General features: G+C 32.8%; 1 protein-coding gene across 3 annotated transcripts in view; it reads right to left on the bottom strand.

The window, feature by feature from the left end:
• Slc41a2_1 (solute carrier family 41 member 2) overlaps window positions 1-17,422 on the bottom strand; it is a 76,894-nt gene that overhangs the window by 48,759 nt on the left and 10,713 nt on the right. Inside the window, exon 1 of one of the 3 annotated variants that reach the window (XM_011181651.3) lies at window positions 15,577-15,719. The exons of 1 other annotated variant lie outside the window; for it this stretch is intronic. In XM_011181651.3, coding sequence (XP_011179953.1) covers window positions 15,577-15,610 — 34 coding nt within the window. In that variant the 5' untranslated portion in view covers window positions 15,611-15,719. Of the gene's footprint in view, window positions 1-4,475; window positions 5,194-15,576; window positions 15,720-17,422 lie in introns of those variants that run through there. One more of the 3 variants, XM_011181650.3, reaches the window with a different exon arrangement.

Raw genomic sequence — 17,422 nt, 5'->3', positions numbered from 1 at the left:
ACACACGGTCGCATACATATGTATGTACTTCCCGTTTCATGCGTGGGTTATTTTACAAAAATAAAATGAAGAAAATTCGAATATGAAATTATATTTTATTTGTGATGAGCTAAATCTTGATCACTAGTCTTTGGTGTACGATGTCTTTCTCTCGGATTATGAAGCGAGCTTGTATATTTCTAATATTTTGACGATTTTCAATTTCAGATTAAGATTCTCCATCACGGAGTCTTTTTGATACCCTCACCTGGGAACTATTTCCAGAAAGTTTAGATTATAGCAATAAATATAGCCTATGTTACTCGGGGTGAATGTAGTTTTCCAATGGTGAAAGAATTTTTGAAATTGGGACAGTTGTTTTCGAGTTTATTTATTATAAACATACATACATACAAATCTTTCCCCTTTATAATAGTAGTATAGACAGAGCAACCCTTCTCACTTTAAAAAACATCCTACAAATTTAGGGAAGAAATAAAAACAAAACAGAAGCTTGACAGTACTTTCGAATAAAAACTTCAAATGCCGATGATGCGTTCTATGTTCCAGTTGTAAGCTATGTTCCTTGAAATATTTTTTTAGCGATATAAATACAAAATAATATAAGTTTTGCCACATCCAAATAATACAAATAGCAATTCCTTTCATTTATATATTGTATGTATAATGTATAGTACAAAAAATGTATTTTCAAACAAATCTTTAATTTATTTTCTATTTATTACTCATTATTTGTTTAAATAAATCATATTGACTCATTTTAAATATGTGACAAGTGGCTAATAAATCCGGTATTCAGCAATTTTTAATTTTTTGCAAACAAAAGCTTTTGTGTATTTTGCAACATTGTGATAATTCGCAAATCCCACACAAAAAAATTATATATAATTTTAATTTTTTGTCTATTAGACAACATATAATTTGTAACGCCATAGCGGAAACGTGAATAGAAGCGGTGACTCAGTAGAAATACATATATTATAAAATCGCAGAAACAAAAAATATTAAATATAAAAAGTACTTTTATTTTTATATTTTTTCCTACTTAAATAAAAAGAGGAAGCACTAAAAAATGTGGGTTCGTAATATGATGAGGGAGGATAATCACCGAAGTCTGTTTCGGAAAAAATAGAACAGTAGACCTAATTGATACTTGAGATTCAATTAATGAATTTCCCCGTATTCCACTTTAAATGTTTAAGTCACAAAATAACGGTAAAATACAGTTTTTATTCAAAACATAATAACACTTTATGATTTCCACTTAAAATTTTACTTTTATACACACCGAAATCCGTTATGTTTACACATTTCTCGTTTCAAAGCAGGCCTAATGCTTTAATTGTTTTATTTTAAAATTATTTATCTACTAAATATTACTTTATTATACAAGTATTAACAGTATTACAAAGATATATACTATCTTTATATATTCATTACACTCATTAATGTTTACTGCAATTAACCGTGGGTTAGTCAATATTTCACAGAAACTGAAATCTAATCAGTTCAACCACTTTAAAACAAAACAATGCATTCTTAATAACAAAAGATATGTGCAAAAAATATAAATTGTTTTCAAAACAAAAAACAATTACGTTATTTCTTAAAATAAACGGATTTCAAATACAACAACACCGGACGGAATTCGTCTTGATTGACAATAAAAGAGTAGTTGTTTTTAAAACCATAATAAAAAGAAACGGAATTATCATTTGGTAAGGTTTATGGCTTCCTAAAGGGAGTCTTACGATATCAATCGCCATAACAAATAACAAAATGTGATTCAAATGTTAAGAATTTCTTGATAAAATGATTATCATAATTGCAATAACAAAATTATTTTCATAAAATAGAAAGTGTGGACTTAAACAAAATATAAAATGTGTGGATGAGCGAAGAAATCTAAAATAAAGAAAATTAGGTAACCACAGCTAACTTCGCATTTTAATTATTTTTCAAGAACTTTTCACTTTCGAATTCATCAGACAACGCTACTGTTAAAAAAATTTTCATGACTACAAACCAAGTAAGGCACACTTTATTTAGCGATATAATGCACATAATATCACTGAAACCCCTAATACTTCCTATAAAGTCTTTAAAACATACACTCGAGAGCAAAGAAAAATGTTTAATGCCATTGAAATGCCACTTGAAATGAAAGAAAATACAGAACGTAACCACTTTAGATAACATTGCAGTAGATGTACGCTACAGTTGGCGTCACAACACCAATCACCACACATATCAATACCCATAGGCCTCAGGTGAGGTAAATATTGTGGTACTACAGTAATCGCAAACAAATCGCATTGATAATTTTATCAATCACGTTCCCTATTTTTGTTTAAAGTACTCGAACATATTAGTGAATACGTTCCCTTCAACTGGGACACTTGATGATAAATAAATAAGCTTGAGACTTAAGGTGGTACTAGCGATGCGATGAGTGTGCTGTTAAAGTGTGGAAATTACAGGAAGCACTTGTGCCTTTCCGTAGCTCAATATAAATTAGTTACAAAGTAGAGACAATTAGCCGTAGGGAATCTACAAAATCAATAGTTGGACTTGTGAAAATAAAACCTTTATGCCATCCGATAATTTAGTCTGCAGGAACCACGTGATTGGTATTTTTTTTTTTTGGTTTTTTGATATTCAGTCTAAGCTTTTGTAAGCAAGTCTACTTAATATTGGCAATCTATTGTGTGTTTTGGTATTATTGTTTTCGTTGTTCGACATCTTTGATTGCGATTGTTTGTTTATATTAGACCTACAACTTTGCTTCCGCCGTTCTCCAATAGCTGTCTCTAGGGTCAAGCATTGGTCGATAAAATCGTTTTATATCGATCTTGGATATTTGCGTCAACATTAACCCAACAAAATATTTGTAGAGATCTGTTTGCATCCCAAACTTATTCTCAATCGAAAATGTCACTTTTTTAGCCGAATTCACGACATTTGCGGGAAATTTTGCTTTTCCTTTTTAATTCCAAGAAAAGTGCGGCTGAGGCTCATCGAGTGCTTTCGGATACGTACGGTAAGGCTGTCCTAAGAACATGTCGCGAATGGTTTCAACGTTTTAAGAATGGTGATTATGAAGTCGAAGACAAGCATGGTGGTGGAAGGGAGAAGATTTTCGAAGATGCTGAATGGGAAGCATATCGACTGAAACCATCACAGGAGATCGATACCGAACGTAATTGATGCGTTTGAGCCGAGCACTAAAAGAAAAACATCCACAGTACGAGGAAAGACACGATAAAGCCTCCAGCATGACAATGCTCGGCTTCACGTCGCAAAGGTGGTCAAAAAATATTTGGAGACGCTGAAATAGGAGATCTTACCCCAACCGCGGTATTCTCCAGACAGTGCTCCATCTGACTACCATTTGTTCCGATCGATGGCACACGGGCTAGCTAACGAGCACTTCAGTTCTTACGAAGAAGTCAAAAATTTGAGTCACACTTGGATCGACTCAAAAGATGAGGAGTTCTTTCGTCACGGAATACGCCTGCTGCAGAAAGATGACCAAAAGTAGTAGCTAGCGACGGCCAATATTTTGAATAACATTTTTGTAACCGTTTTTATACAAAAAAAGCCTTAAATTTACAAAAAAAAAATGGCGGAAGCAAAGTTGTAGTTGTAAAAAAAAAAAACAAAAAAAATGGTTCTAAAAAGAAGATAAAGAGATCACTTGATCTCTAGATTAATTTAGTTTTTTGATCGTCTTATCGTATTATTATTTCACCTTCAACATATTATCGATGGAACTATTTATTTGGGCTTAACCTGGTTGGCTTAGAATCATGATTGAAATGAATTGGTAAATTTACTTGAGATACATTAAAATTTATAATATGAAACTACAAATAAAAAGGTATTATTATTATATGTGTTTGTTGTACTGTGAAGTCCATAATTTCGGGTTGAATACTAGGGTGTACCACCGGACCACACTATCTTTGATAACGCTGATGACAAGCTTCAAAGCATGCTATTCAGAAATCAGAAAGTTAATAATTGCACCTATTCTTGAATGAAAATCACCTATTTGAGCTAAATGACGAAACCTATCTACAACTACCACCGAAATTCAGATAAATTTTATAAAAAATATTTTTCGACAAAAATCTCAATACCTACCTAATCTCAATACCTAAAAGTTCCGTTATTAGAATACAAACTTCTGTCTTTGTTATTAAACGGAATCTGGAAACGAACCCAAGTCCGTTCTCTAACAACTCATGCATACAATTCCCCTAACAATTTGCACCACATTCGCCCCAGAGTACACAATATACATAAACCAACTCTAAGTGAGTTCACCACATTTGGTATAAATAATCAGTTTGCTTCGAAATACATTTTATTACCAATTTAATACTTAAAAAATTTATAACGCCAATATACAGGTGATAATAGCATACATTAATGCATGTATTTATAAGAATTATATATCGTCATACTCGTACCTTCATCGCTCGAGCCGAGCAGCGAGTAGCCACGCGTTGTACGCTTGCCGAAGCAGAAGACATCGAAAGTGCTAAACGAGTTCATTATGCAAACAATACGACCCAGTCGAACATCGAACTCGAGGGGGAGAGGGAGGGAGTATATAGAATTTTTAATAATATTTTTTTTTTTGCAATTTCTTTCACATCTGTTCTCACTGTATTTTCAGGTTTCAATTTTATTACTTTTATTTTTTTTTTTGCTTTCTTAAGCTTTTTTTGAGCAACTTGGTTTTTTGTTAAGCACTGTACTTTTTAGCACTGAAATAATGTGAGAAAATTTTGAATAAAATTTATTAATAAGTATGAAAAAACGCGAAAAATGATGAACAACGCGCGATTTCGTGAAGACGTTTTATTCCAATAACTATCCGATCGCGTTTACTTACACCCAGGCCGCAATGAAATGTGCATTAACTATAATATTAACTTTTTTTCCTCATGCATGTGTATGTATGCTTGCGTGTGTGTGTGTGATTATGTGTGTTTTTTATAATGTCTATTGCGCGCTTTCAATAAATTTTTATTACTTTAGTATTTCAGCTGTTTGGTATTTCGCACTTTTTAGTTGATACTTTTCTTTTTGCTTAGTATTAGCACTTGTGTGTGTGTGATTGTATACATACTTGTAGCACATATATCATTCTTTGTTTCAATATACTAATGGTTTTAGCAAATTTTTTATTATTTTCAATTACGTGTTGCAAAGCCTGTGTTTAAAACCGTATATGTACGTTGAGAACGCTTGACGAAAGTCGCCAGTGTGCGCACCCAATACTCCCGCACGCGTCAAAGCCAAATTGCTGTGTCAATTTTAGACTTTAAAATGACAAGCTAACATTAGCGGTACAAACTTTAAACCGTCGCATCACACATTGCACGCCCGACTAACTATATTCAATTTAATGTGGAGTAGCGCGCGGTGGGCGCAAGCTGCGAAAAGTGTCTCAAGTCGCGCTTGTTAAATTTACTTAACGAACGAGCTGCTGCTGCGAGTATTTGTTATTATTTTTTTTACGTTTTTTTTTATTTTTTTTCAACACATTTTTTTTATTTACTTATTTTAGTCCAAATACACGTTGTATTCAAGTTTTGAATTTTGACAATAATATTTTCTTGTTTCGTTTTGTTTTTGTATTTGTTTTTCACAGCTGCTTTTGTAATCATGTTTCAGTGTTTCAGTTATTTGAAACAATAAGTATACACTTATGTATATAAAATATTATAAATATGTATGAGTGCGTATACTTTTTATTAACTCTCGTCGCGCTTACTTCACAGCAGCTCAACAGCTTCTGCAAACACCTTTTGCGTGTTCTTTTTTTGGTACTGGTTTTTGGTGTGCCCTCTCAACGTTTGGTATGTATGTATGTTTGAGTGTATGGCGTGTGTTCTCCATCAGCTTAACCTAATTCTGTGTCATCAACGTACCGGTTCAGTGATCTGTTTCCGCAAAGACATAGTGCTTTATTGCTGGCCAATGCCCGGCTTAAAAATATATGTTTATGTTTGTGGAAATGAGTAAACGTAAGTTCACATGTTTGTAAGTTTGTATTGTGGCGTGGGTGTTAGTCAACAGCACGTGACGCTCGTGAATGACCGCGTATTTATACGTAAATCAGTCTATCTACTATATATGGGTAAATACCATGTAGGAAATGCGAACAGATTAGGGAATTTTTGCCAATATCATGAAAATTTCATAGTTTTTGGTTCTGATTGCTTGTAGTATACATAAGAAATATGCGTAGTGTTTGTCAAGATATCACAGATCATTTAGGTTGGGTCTAGTAATTTGTTGTGATAAATCAGTTTTAAAATAATGCACTTTCCTACAGAAATCTACTTCTAGTGCTAGTTAGGTTCGAGAGTGAAGAGTCTGAACAGCACTAAAATCATATTCGATCAGCTACATGACCGATCAAGCCAGTGGAAAAATATAATAATTTTTTAGAGATATACAGTGGAACTTCACTAACTCGAATCACTATAATCCACAAAAAAACTTCGAGTTAGAGTGACTTCCGAGTTACAGATGGTAATTTGTATGAATTTTGACTTCTATTGCCAATTCAATAGTTCGAATTATGGAGAACTTCGAGTTAGAGCAGTTCGAGTTATGGAAGTTCAACTGTATATGTATCTGAGCTGATCAATCAAAGAAAATAACAAGTAAGGAAGGGCTAAGTTCGGGTGTAACCGAACATTTTATACTCTCGCAATTTATTTATTTAACTTTATTTATATTATATAATACACAATTTGAGCCACCTATCCGTCATATATATTGTATAAAGTGCATTGAAAGTTGGAAACCATAATATTAGGTTAGAAGCACCGAGATATGTTAGATGAGATATGGTTTTTGACCCATAAGTGGGCGACGCCACGCCCATTTTCCATTTTGTAAAAAAATCTGAGTGTAGCTTCCATCTGCCATTTCTTACGTGAAATTTAGTGTTTCTGACGTTTTTCGTTAGTGAGTTAACCCGCTTTTAGTAATTTTCAACCTAACTTTTGTATGGGAGGTGGGCGTGGTTATCATCTGATTTCTTTAATTTTTGGACTGTATTAGGAAGTGGCTAAAAAAACGACTGCAGAAAGTTTGGTTTATATAGCTCTATTGGTTTGCGAGATATGTACAAAAAACTTAGTAGGGGGCGGGGCCTCGCCCATTTCCCCAAAAAAATTACATCCAAATATGCCCCTTCATAGTGCGATCCTTCATACCAAATTTTATTTCCATAGCTTTATTTAGAGGTTAGTTATGGCACTTTATGTGTTTTCGGTTTTCGCCATTTTGTGGGCGTGGCAGTGGTCCGATTTTGCTCATTTTCGAAAGCAAGCTTCCTATGGTGTCAAGAAATAAGTGTGCCTAGTTTCATCAAGATATCTTAATTTTTACTCAAGTTACAGCTTGCACAGACGGACGGACAGACAGACATTCGGATTTGAACTCCACTCTTCACCCTGATCACTTTGGTATATATAACCCTATATCTAACTCGTTTAGTTTTGGGTGTTACAAACAACCGTTATGTGAACAAAACTATCTTTAGCAACATTTGTTGCGAGAGTATAAAAAAGGAAGTCGGTGTTAGATTATTTTTTAAAGTGAGAGAGAGGGTTCCCAGTGACTGTTTTGACACCAAAGACATTCTTTTAATTTCGAAAACTTGTAACAATTTGCAATGATATAATCCAGTAATATTTTAAATACATGTGTTCAAAAAACAACGGGAATTTTCGTTTTTTTTTTTTTTAAGAAAACAAATTTATTTATTCGTCTATATTAATATTGGCACCTTTAAAATAATTTCCTTCCGTTATCATGCACTAATGTCAACGTTTCTTCCAATGGTCGAAAAACTTTTCTAACACGATTCTTGGGATAGCTTTCGAATAATTTGGAATGGAAACTTTCTCTATGTTCCGATTAATATTTCAAATATTATTACGGCAAAATATTTGTGTTAAAAAAAACGTGATTTTTCGTTTTTTGTAAAAAATACTATTCATTTTTTTTTAATTTCGCAAAATTCGAACAATTTGCAATAGAAGCTTCGGTTTGACTCCGATTAATATTTCAAATATTATTACGTTATAGAGGTGCAATCACAAATCTATGACATAAAATATATACAATATATGCGATTTTTTCATATTTTAATAAGACAACATCATGACTTGCAACCATATATCCGTTCAACAATCTAATGTAACAATTAAAGAATAGTAAAAATAAAAATTATAGTTAATAAAAATAATGCATAGCTTCAAATCAATTAAATCGTAAAGTACTACCTTATCAATTTCAAGATCAATAATTTATTGGCAATTCGAAAATTACAATATTGATTTGCATTGGGCGATTTCAATCTAGAAGCCCTCAGTTGTAGTAGAACTCAGTAAGGAAATGCTAAAATGAAATGATACTGCTTTAGATGACCCACCTAGAAGATCACATTTTTTTACTTTGCACTTGAGATAGGTGTGGTCAGTGATCAAGCCATTTTTAATGCAAATCATCTTAAAAGCATATATTGGAATATATTTTTTAATAATGTTTCGTTTAGTAGAGCAACTGGCCACAATTTGTCACATAAGTCAATCGTTATATTATCTTCGAAACCTAGAGGTGGTCTCTTTATTTATTAGGTGTGGTCAGTTATCAAGCTTTGTTTAATGCAAATCGTTTTAATATTTATATATTATTAATATATTTTATTAAGATTTTATTTAGTTTTACGAACTGATCACAATTTGTAAAATCATGTGATGCCAAGTTCCCTACATTATCTTCGAAATCTAGATGAGGTCTCATAGTAATTTCGAGCTTCGTCTTTTGGGGTATCAAATATCTTCGAACAAGTTCGCCAGATAAGTCAAATTGTCCTATTTTTCAGTACGCTCTGTGATAGTAAAAAAATTAAAATTTCCAAGTCTTTTATTTTATTAATACTGTAAATTAAAAATGTAACACATTCAACATCGTGCTATGCGAAACACTCGCCGATTAGACACCAAGAGACTATCTTAATTCCTACCATTTGCTTCATAAACATACACATATCTGTATACTAGTCTATATGTACATATATGTCTGCGAGTAGCAGAATATGAATTTATGACATAACTGACAATGATCGTGCTATAGAAGCTATAATAAAACGGATAAGAATTTATGGTACATTTCAACTAATTTTAGACAAGATTGCCTTAGAAACTGCCGCCTCAGACGTGTTAGAGATACACATATATATCAACGGAAAAGAATATGTAAAAATGTAGATACAAGTTCACGATTATGCACACACAAGCATGCATTTATCTATGCTAAAAGCTGCCTTATACAATATTTGCGATCAACATAGCAACAACAAAAAAGAAACAAGAAATTAATTACTATAAAGAGTCAAGTGATGATTGGCGTCTGCGACCACCAAACTCAGCCGTGACAGTGAACTTAAACGACTTTTGTAGATTTTTTCGCATTTTTTTTCGTTTTCGCAAAGGCAGATATAGTGTGTTAGTCGGTCTAGTATCTGACAATTGGCAAAACCAGCTGAGTGCTATAAAAGTGGAAATATGCAAAAATACAAGGCGCATACACATACCTATTAAACATATGGTATACAAATATTTATGACTAGATATAGCATAAGTAGAAGTGTATACCACGTAGTAGCCGAATGTGGAAATATTTGAATTGATATGAGTTTAAATTTTATAGTTCATCTAGGCTTAATTTTTTTTAATTTATAGGAAACTTTTGAGAAAAAAATATTGATTTGATAGACATGACAGAAATATTTATCGATAAAATATAAAATAAAAAAAATTCAAGTCTTCTCTCTCTTTGTATTTTATGCTTGAACTGTTCCAAAATCGACACTTTAGAACTAGTGATCTTTCATTGAATCATTAGATCGTATATATGACAGCAGCAACACAACTAAACTAAAAGCACTGATGTTATAAAAAGGTTTGCACATTAAGATTTCCTATCAGACAATATGCAATATGTATTTTGTAATTTTTCTTTTTTTTTTTCTTCTTCCATTTTGTGTGATATAATTGTTTGGATAATTTACTTGATGAAGTGCAATTAATTATTGTAAAAATAAAAATACTATTATAATTGTTGATGTTTGTGCAAACAAAGCGGTATATTCACACATTGGATTACAACTGATGAGACTCATGAAAGTATGATGCAAGCATATGTGACGCTAGAAGTGATTAAGATCGTGAGTTGTGAGATATTACATATTGAGTATTGTTAGCTTAGAACTTGCAATTGTATGCAGAAATAAAATGGTATTTTTATACGCTGGAAACAATTTGTACAGAGTATAGAGAGTTTTGTTCTTTATAACACCTCAATCAACCATTTTCTTAACATCCTGATGATACGTTTTGAAATAGGGCGCCGTACGAAATGAAGCCAAGAGACGTTGAAAACCGATTTTGCAACACTTTAATATTAAGAAACCAAAAACCACACAAATATATTTAACTACTCAATATATACCTATGTATATTGAAATATGAAATTTGGTAGTAATAAGTTCTTGAATATAGACCCTATTTTAACCCCAGTATAAATAATAAATTGATGAAATCTTCTTCTTGACTGGCGTAGACACCGCTTACGCGGTTATAGCCGAGTCCACAACAGCGCGCCACGTATCCCTCCTTCTGGCAGTTTGACGCCAATTGGTTATACCAAGCGAAGCCAGGTACCTCAAAATCTGAAAAATTCGGACACCTTCACGTGTTCTCCCAAAATGTAAAGAAACCTAGAAAAACAAACCTAACTTCTCACAGTCTCTCAGAATAAAATTAATTCTAACCTCATGTGATCCCATAACAAGTAAAGAAACCTGACCCAACATGACACTTTAAAATATAAGCATATCTGATATCACTTGGTTTCATAAAATATAATCAAACCTGACTTCACGTGATCCATCGATATATAAACAATTCTGATATCAAACTAATCCCTAAAATTCAGAAAATCTGGCCTCATATGAACAAACCAGATCACATCTGACCCCTCGAAATATAACATATAAATTTAACCAAAAATGTTAACAAATCCCGACCTAAACTCATTGACCTCGATCAAAATTTATTGAAACTCTACGCAAAGGCCTTTGACTCCGCTAAATATATAAAAAAGCTGTCAAAAATGTCAATGACCTTTGCCCGGGGTTTGTTTACATTTTAGTCGAGATCAATGATTTGTAGTGTATTTACATTTTGATTGAGATACAATTGTGTTCGGGATTTTTTAACATTTGAGGGGATGCAAGATCACGTTTGTTAAATTTGTAAGGGTCATGAGATACCAGGGTTGTTAAGATTTTGAAGGGTCACGTGAGGTCTTTTTTGTATATATGTAGGGAAGTTGCGTGTGACCTATTTGTTATTTAAGGAGGAGGAGGGTTGCCTTATATTGTTTAGAATCAACTAAGGTCAAGATTTCGAGTGGTCACGTGAAAACAGGTTTGGATATTTTTTGAAGGGTCACGAGTGCATTTCATATTAGGTTTGTTCATATTTTGAGAGGTAAAATTATGTCAAATTTGTGGACATTTTAAGGGTTCACCTGCAGTTTTCTAACATTTAGGGAAGTCAGAGGTGTGTTTAAATTTTATGGATTCAAGTGATGTTACAATTATATATTATTTGTGGTGCCACGTCATATCAGGTTTATTCATATTTGATATCAGATTATGATTGTGACATCAGATTTGTTTACATTTGAAGAAGTCAAGTGTGGTCTGGTTAGTCCACATTTTATGGGATAACATCGAACAGGTTTGTTTATATTGTAAGGGGTCAGGTGAAATCAGATTCGTTTACATTTCGAAGGGTCACGTTTGGTAAAATTTGTCTACAGTTTATGGGTTCATGTGAAATCAGTTTTTTTTTTAAAGGGTCACGTGAAGTCAATATTATTTATATTTGAAGGTATCTCACGTGGACTAGTCCGTTCACATTTTCAGGAGTCGCATGAAGTCAGAGTTTTATAAATGTTTTGAACTCACAATAAGTTGAAGTTTGTTAACACTTTGTGAGTTCATTTGGGGTCAGGGTTGTTTACATTTCGATAAGTCAGTTGAGGTCGAATTTTTCTGCGTTTTGAGAGGTAATAGGAGGTTAGGAATCTTTTCTATTTAGAGTAGTCACGTATGGTAGGTTTATTAACATCTTGAGGGTTCCTTAGATCAAGTTTATTTACTAATATAATTATTTTATTATAATTAATTGAATTGTATGCATTTTTCCATCGCTGTTTTTTCATAAATGAAATAAAGATACAAGTTAGTTTAAATTTTCCCTGTATAACTCCCTTCAGCGAGAAAAATTTTTCGAACTCATTGCGTGATCAGCAATATACCACAGATATTCACCTTCATAATTCATGAGTACCTATGTACATTAAATGACAATAAGCTTCTGTATTTTTGCATTGTTTTATTCTGCAATTAGAATAAATTAATAATCCGAAGCCTTTTCAAGTCATGAAATTCTTGAGAAATCTTTAACTCACAAAAATATAACATCTAAAAATACATGTAATACCATTTAAATCTACTTAAATCCTAGGCACGCAAGAGTCGTGAACAAAAAATCGAATGGAATTGTGTGGCCACATTAATTAAAGGTACTCGCAATCACTTTTGATCTCAAACTACTTGGGATTGAATAATTCTTTTGTTGCATAACTTATGTGTTTTCCGATAATGTGATTATCTTCTAATTGCCACTGGTTATTACTTCATATTTACGATAATGTATTTGACACGTATGAGTTATGTAATTTTAAGTTTGTTGGAGGTATTATGTGGGGGTACACTTATTATATTTTGCTAACAAAAGCTATCCACATTAAAATTGTGGAGTATTTGTAATATTTTTTGTAAATTATCTATTAATTTAACTAATTCTAAAACACTTTATATATATTTAGTTCCACTTTACTGAGCGGGTACTTTTCAACACATTAACTTGTATAAATCTACAAGTGTTTTCCAGCGACAGTTTATCTTTCAAGCAGTTTATTTTTACATTATCATTAAATTAAGACATAATTTGAAATATCAGTAGCCAGTTGAGACTAGCTATATTAATCAGAACCCTTTATCTGTAATCTTACTTTAATTTGTTTATAAATTTTTCACGTGCTTCACAAATTTCAATGACCGCGTAATCATTACAATCGAGTTTTCAAGGACCAAACGTCAGCGACACAAAAAAATAATGTCATTGTATACTCGAATGTAAATATTGAAATAAGTAAGGGGACATTAGATAGGTGATAGGTGATATACATATGTACGTAAGTGAATGATAAGCTTTTTAACGCTTTAGTTATAAGTGGCCTAGAAGAATTTGTGAGAACTTTTAAATTGAAAATGAAAACAGAAAATACACTAAAAAACTAAAGCAACTTTTTCTACAATAAGACCCAGTACTTTTTAAGTGCAACATGTTGCACAGAGTATCATAATTTTGTTCACATAACGGTTGTTTGTGTCACCAAGAAATAAAAGAGTTAGATATGGGGTTATATATATATAAGAGATCAGGATGGCGAGTGGATTTGAAATCCGGATGTCTGTCCGTCCGTCTGTCCGTGCAAGCGATAACTTGAGTAAAAATTAAGATATCTTAACGAAACTTGGAACATATATTCCTTGGCACCCTGAGGAGGTTGCTTTCGAAAATGGTCAAAATCGGTCCACTGCCACGCCCACAAAATGGTGGAAACTGAAAACCTATACAGTGTCATAACTAAGCCATAAATAAAGTTATTAAAATAAAATTTCGAACACAGGATCGCATTAGGGAGGGGCACATTTGGATGTAATTTTTTTGAAGAAGTGGGCGTGGACCCGCCCTATTTTGTATTTATCTCGCTAATCAATGAAGCTATATAAACCAAACTTTCTGCAGTCGTTTCTTTTAGCCACTTTTTAATGCAGTCCAAAAATGAAAGAAATCGGATCATAACCACGCCCACCCCCCATACAAAAGTTAGGTTGAAAATTACTAAAAGTGCGTTAACTCACTAAAGCAAAACGTCAGAAACACTAAATTTCACATAAGAAATGGCAGATAGAAGCTGCACTCAGATTTTTTTTACAAAATGGAAAATGGGCGTGGCGTCGCCCACTTATGGGTCAAAAACCATATCTCAGGAACTACTCGACCGATTCAATGAAACTTGGTTTGTAATAGTTTCCTTACATCCCAATGATGTGTTGTGAAAATAGGCCAAATCACTTCACAACCACGCCTACTTCCTATATACCAGAACTTTGAAGACGATCTGAATCGTTTACTTTACAATATATAAAGTAAGCACTAGTGAAGATATCGGCGCAGAACTTTGCACAAATACTACGTTTATAATGTGGCAGCCCCATTCTAAAAATCGCCGAAATCGGACCATAGGTTTCCAAGGTCCCATACATGAGGACCTCGGTGCTTCTAACTTAATATTATGGTTTCCAACTTTCAATGGACTTTATACAATATATATGACGAATATGTGGGTCAAATTGTGTATTATATAATATAAATAAAGTTAAATAAATAAATTGCGAGAGTATAAAATGTTCGGTTACACCCGAACTTAGCCCTTCCTTACTTGTTTGAAATACTGCTTTGAAATTCAACGCAAAATCACTATGCTATGTTCGAATGGAGATTGAGAAGTCTTTCGAGAACTGAAGCCCCCTTTTTTTCTTTTTAGACGCTAGCTTTCAGACTGAGACTCGGAGTGATAGATACAAATGGTGAGGTTTTTGGTTTATGAAATATAAAGCTTCAGATTATATAGATTCAATAGGTCCTACTAAGGAGTGAGTATGTAACTGAAAAGTAAAGTCCTCTCCCAACGAACAAAGACAAAACTCTATTCCAGTCCAGCTTTATGGTGGAGAAGCATTGGCGATGTCAACATCCACGGCACTAGGAGTTTTCACGGCAAAGATTTTGTGGCAGAATACCGCACACGATGGAACGATGAACTGTATGAGTTATACGACGACATTGACATAGTTCAGCGAATAAAAATACAGCGGCTACGCTGGCTAGGCCAAGCGGTGTCTACGCCAGTAAAGAAGAAGAGAAGAGTCTACTGATCTTTAGTAACCCAAAGATCAAATCCAACAAATTATGTTTGAGAAAGTCATTTAGTCTGAAAAATATCTTTTGGATTTCGATAATATATTAAGAATTTTTTGGTTATGTCTACTTGAGTGTGAGCATCAGAGAAGAGTATCTTATCATTAGTTAATTTGTTCGGATATAGACTGTCTATCGGAATCTAATAAAATTCACATGTAATAAATATGATCAAAGAGAGTTTTTCCACATTTTTTCTAGAGAATGCTTACAAGGACTTGAACAACTTTGTACATTTATTGTATACTTATGTACATATAATGCATAAATCAAGGTCTTAGGTGTTCCATTGTTTATATATATCTATGTATTGTATGTAATTAGATATTAGCATAAAATAAAATAATTTGCTTACATTTAGCACGTTGTCGTCTTCGCACATCAGCCATCGTCGTTTGCGAATTTATTCGGCAATCTCGTCGAGTGCACAAGTAAATAGTAGGTACACTTAGCACTATAAATGTTTATCACTACCCGGGCAACGAAGTTAAAATAGTATCGGGCGAATGCGATATGATGATATGTAGACTGGTTGGTGTGCAGACAAAAAAAAAAAACAAAAAAATAAAAAACACGAAACGCGAACAATAACACAGAAGGTCGATTGTATGCAAAAATACATATAAACACACTTAAATATGTATGTATGTACGAGTATAATCTTAACAGTCGCCAAGTAGTGTAGTACTGCAGCTGAGAGTGGCAAATCTTGAGAGCGAAAAAAGTTGAAGTAATAAAAAAAGTAAAACGATGGTAGCGTGTCAATAAGTAAGCGTACTTAATGTAATTAAACACATTAAAATTAACACTTTCGTCACTTGCACACAAACAATAGCGAAAACGAGCAAATCAAATCACTAAATTATTTAAATGATTTAGCATAAAATTGCTAAATTAATGAAATCGAAATTGTATGAAAAGCCCTGCGTATGCTTTTCTTATAATTGTCGAAAAATCACTGAATTGAATGCAACAAGAACCAGATGCTGAGAGCGCGAAATGGATGTGCTTGGCAGAGTGCGGAAAGAGCTTAAAAGAAACAGCTTTGTTTCATTTTGCGCATGCAGCGGTCGACATACTATTGTAAATGCATATAAAATGTCTGTATATTTGTATGAATGTATGTATGTCTTCAACTTGTTTTTTTTTTTTGCTTCGTAAAGCTAGACGTTATTGTTTGTGCCGAGCTTCATTAGAGAGTAACTAACTTCAGTTATAAAACCGGTTGAAATGTAGTTGAGTGGAGTTGTGAACAGTGTTGCCAGACAGCAGGTGTTGATATTCACAAATAAATTATTCATTTCAAAAGTTAAAAAAAATCACTAAATGGTTTTAATCACTTAAACTATAAAATAATTTAAATTTGTCTTTAGTATTATTAAAAACCTTTATTTCTCTTTATATAATATTATATTTTATAAAATAAAATAATAAATAATAGTTTTATAAGAATTCGGGATAAGACGGAAAAATATTTATTTTCATAATTTTAAATAAAATTTAGTAACTCTTCGCCCAGTCTCTCTCACAATCTTTGAAAGATATTATCGGTGTATGTTCGAATTCACCAAAATATTAATACTTGGCCCACTTGCTCGGGAGAAAAGATCGATAAATTGTCAAATAAAGGTATTGCTAGCTAGCACTACTATATAAAAAGAAAAACAAGCTTTTTACAGAGGGTAATCAGAATAAATAAACGCGATGGTTGACAGATGTAATTATACGGAAAATATTTGGATTTGAGTCACGATACATTGAGGGTGTTTCTTTATTCATTCCGAAAAAAGAATGTGGTAATCAGAGCTTTCTGGAACAAATATAGACAACATGTCTGACTCCATTCAGCCTGGAAGAAACTTCTGATCGGAAGAATGACTTCTGGAATCTCAATTATGCTATAAAATATAAAAAAATCCAACTCTGATGTTATGCAGGAGAGCAAGTTAATGTGCTATACCAGTGTGTCACTTTCAAAAAATCGATTTTTTTTTATTTTTTGTTTATTCGATAGTTTATACTTTCAAAAATATCCTGTGAAAGCGATAAGGTCGTATCGCTGATATCATAACCCAACGAGAAATTGATCGATCGATATCAAATTGAAACTGAGTATTCTTAAAAATATTTACTATACAATGACCTACGATCCAATCAAAAAGGTTGAAAATAGTCAATTTAGCATTAAAAACGACATTTTT

The sequence above is a fragment of the Zeugodacus cucurbitae genome, chromosome 5 (genome assembly GCF_028554725.1).
Source record: "Zeugodacus cucurbitae isolate PBARC_wt_2022May chromosome 5, idZeuCucr1.2, whole genome shotgun sequence".
In the NCBI taxonomy this organism is placed as follows: domain Eukaryota; kingdom Metazoa; phylum Arthropoda; class Insecta; order Diptera; family Tephritidae; genus Zeugodacus; species Zeugodacus cucurbitae.
Note: the sequence above shows the minus strand (reverse complement) of the source record. Positions and strands in the feature narration are given on the sequence as shown.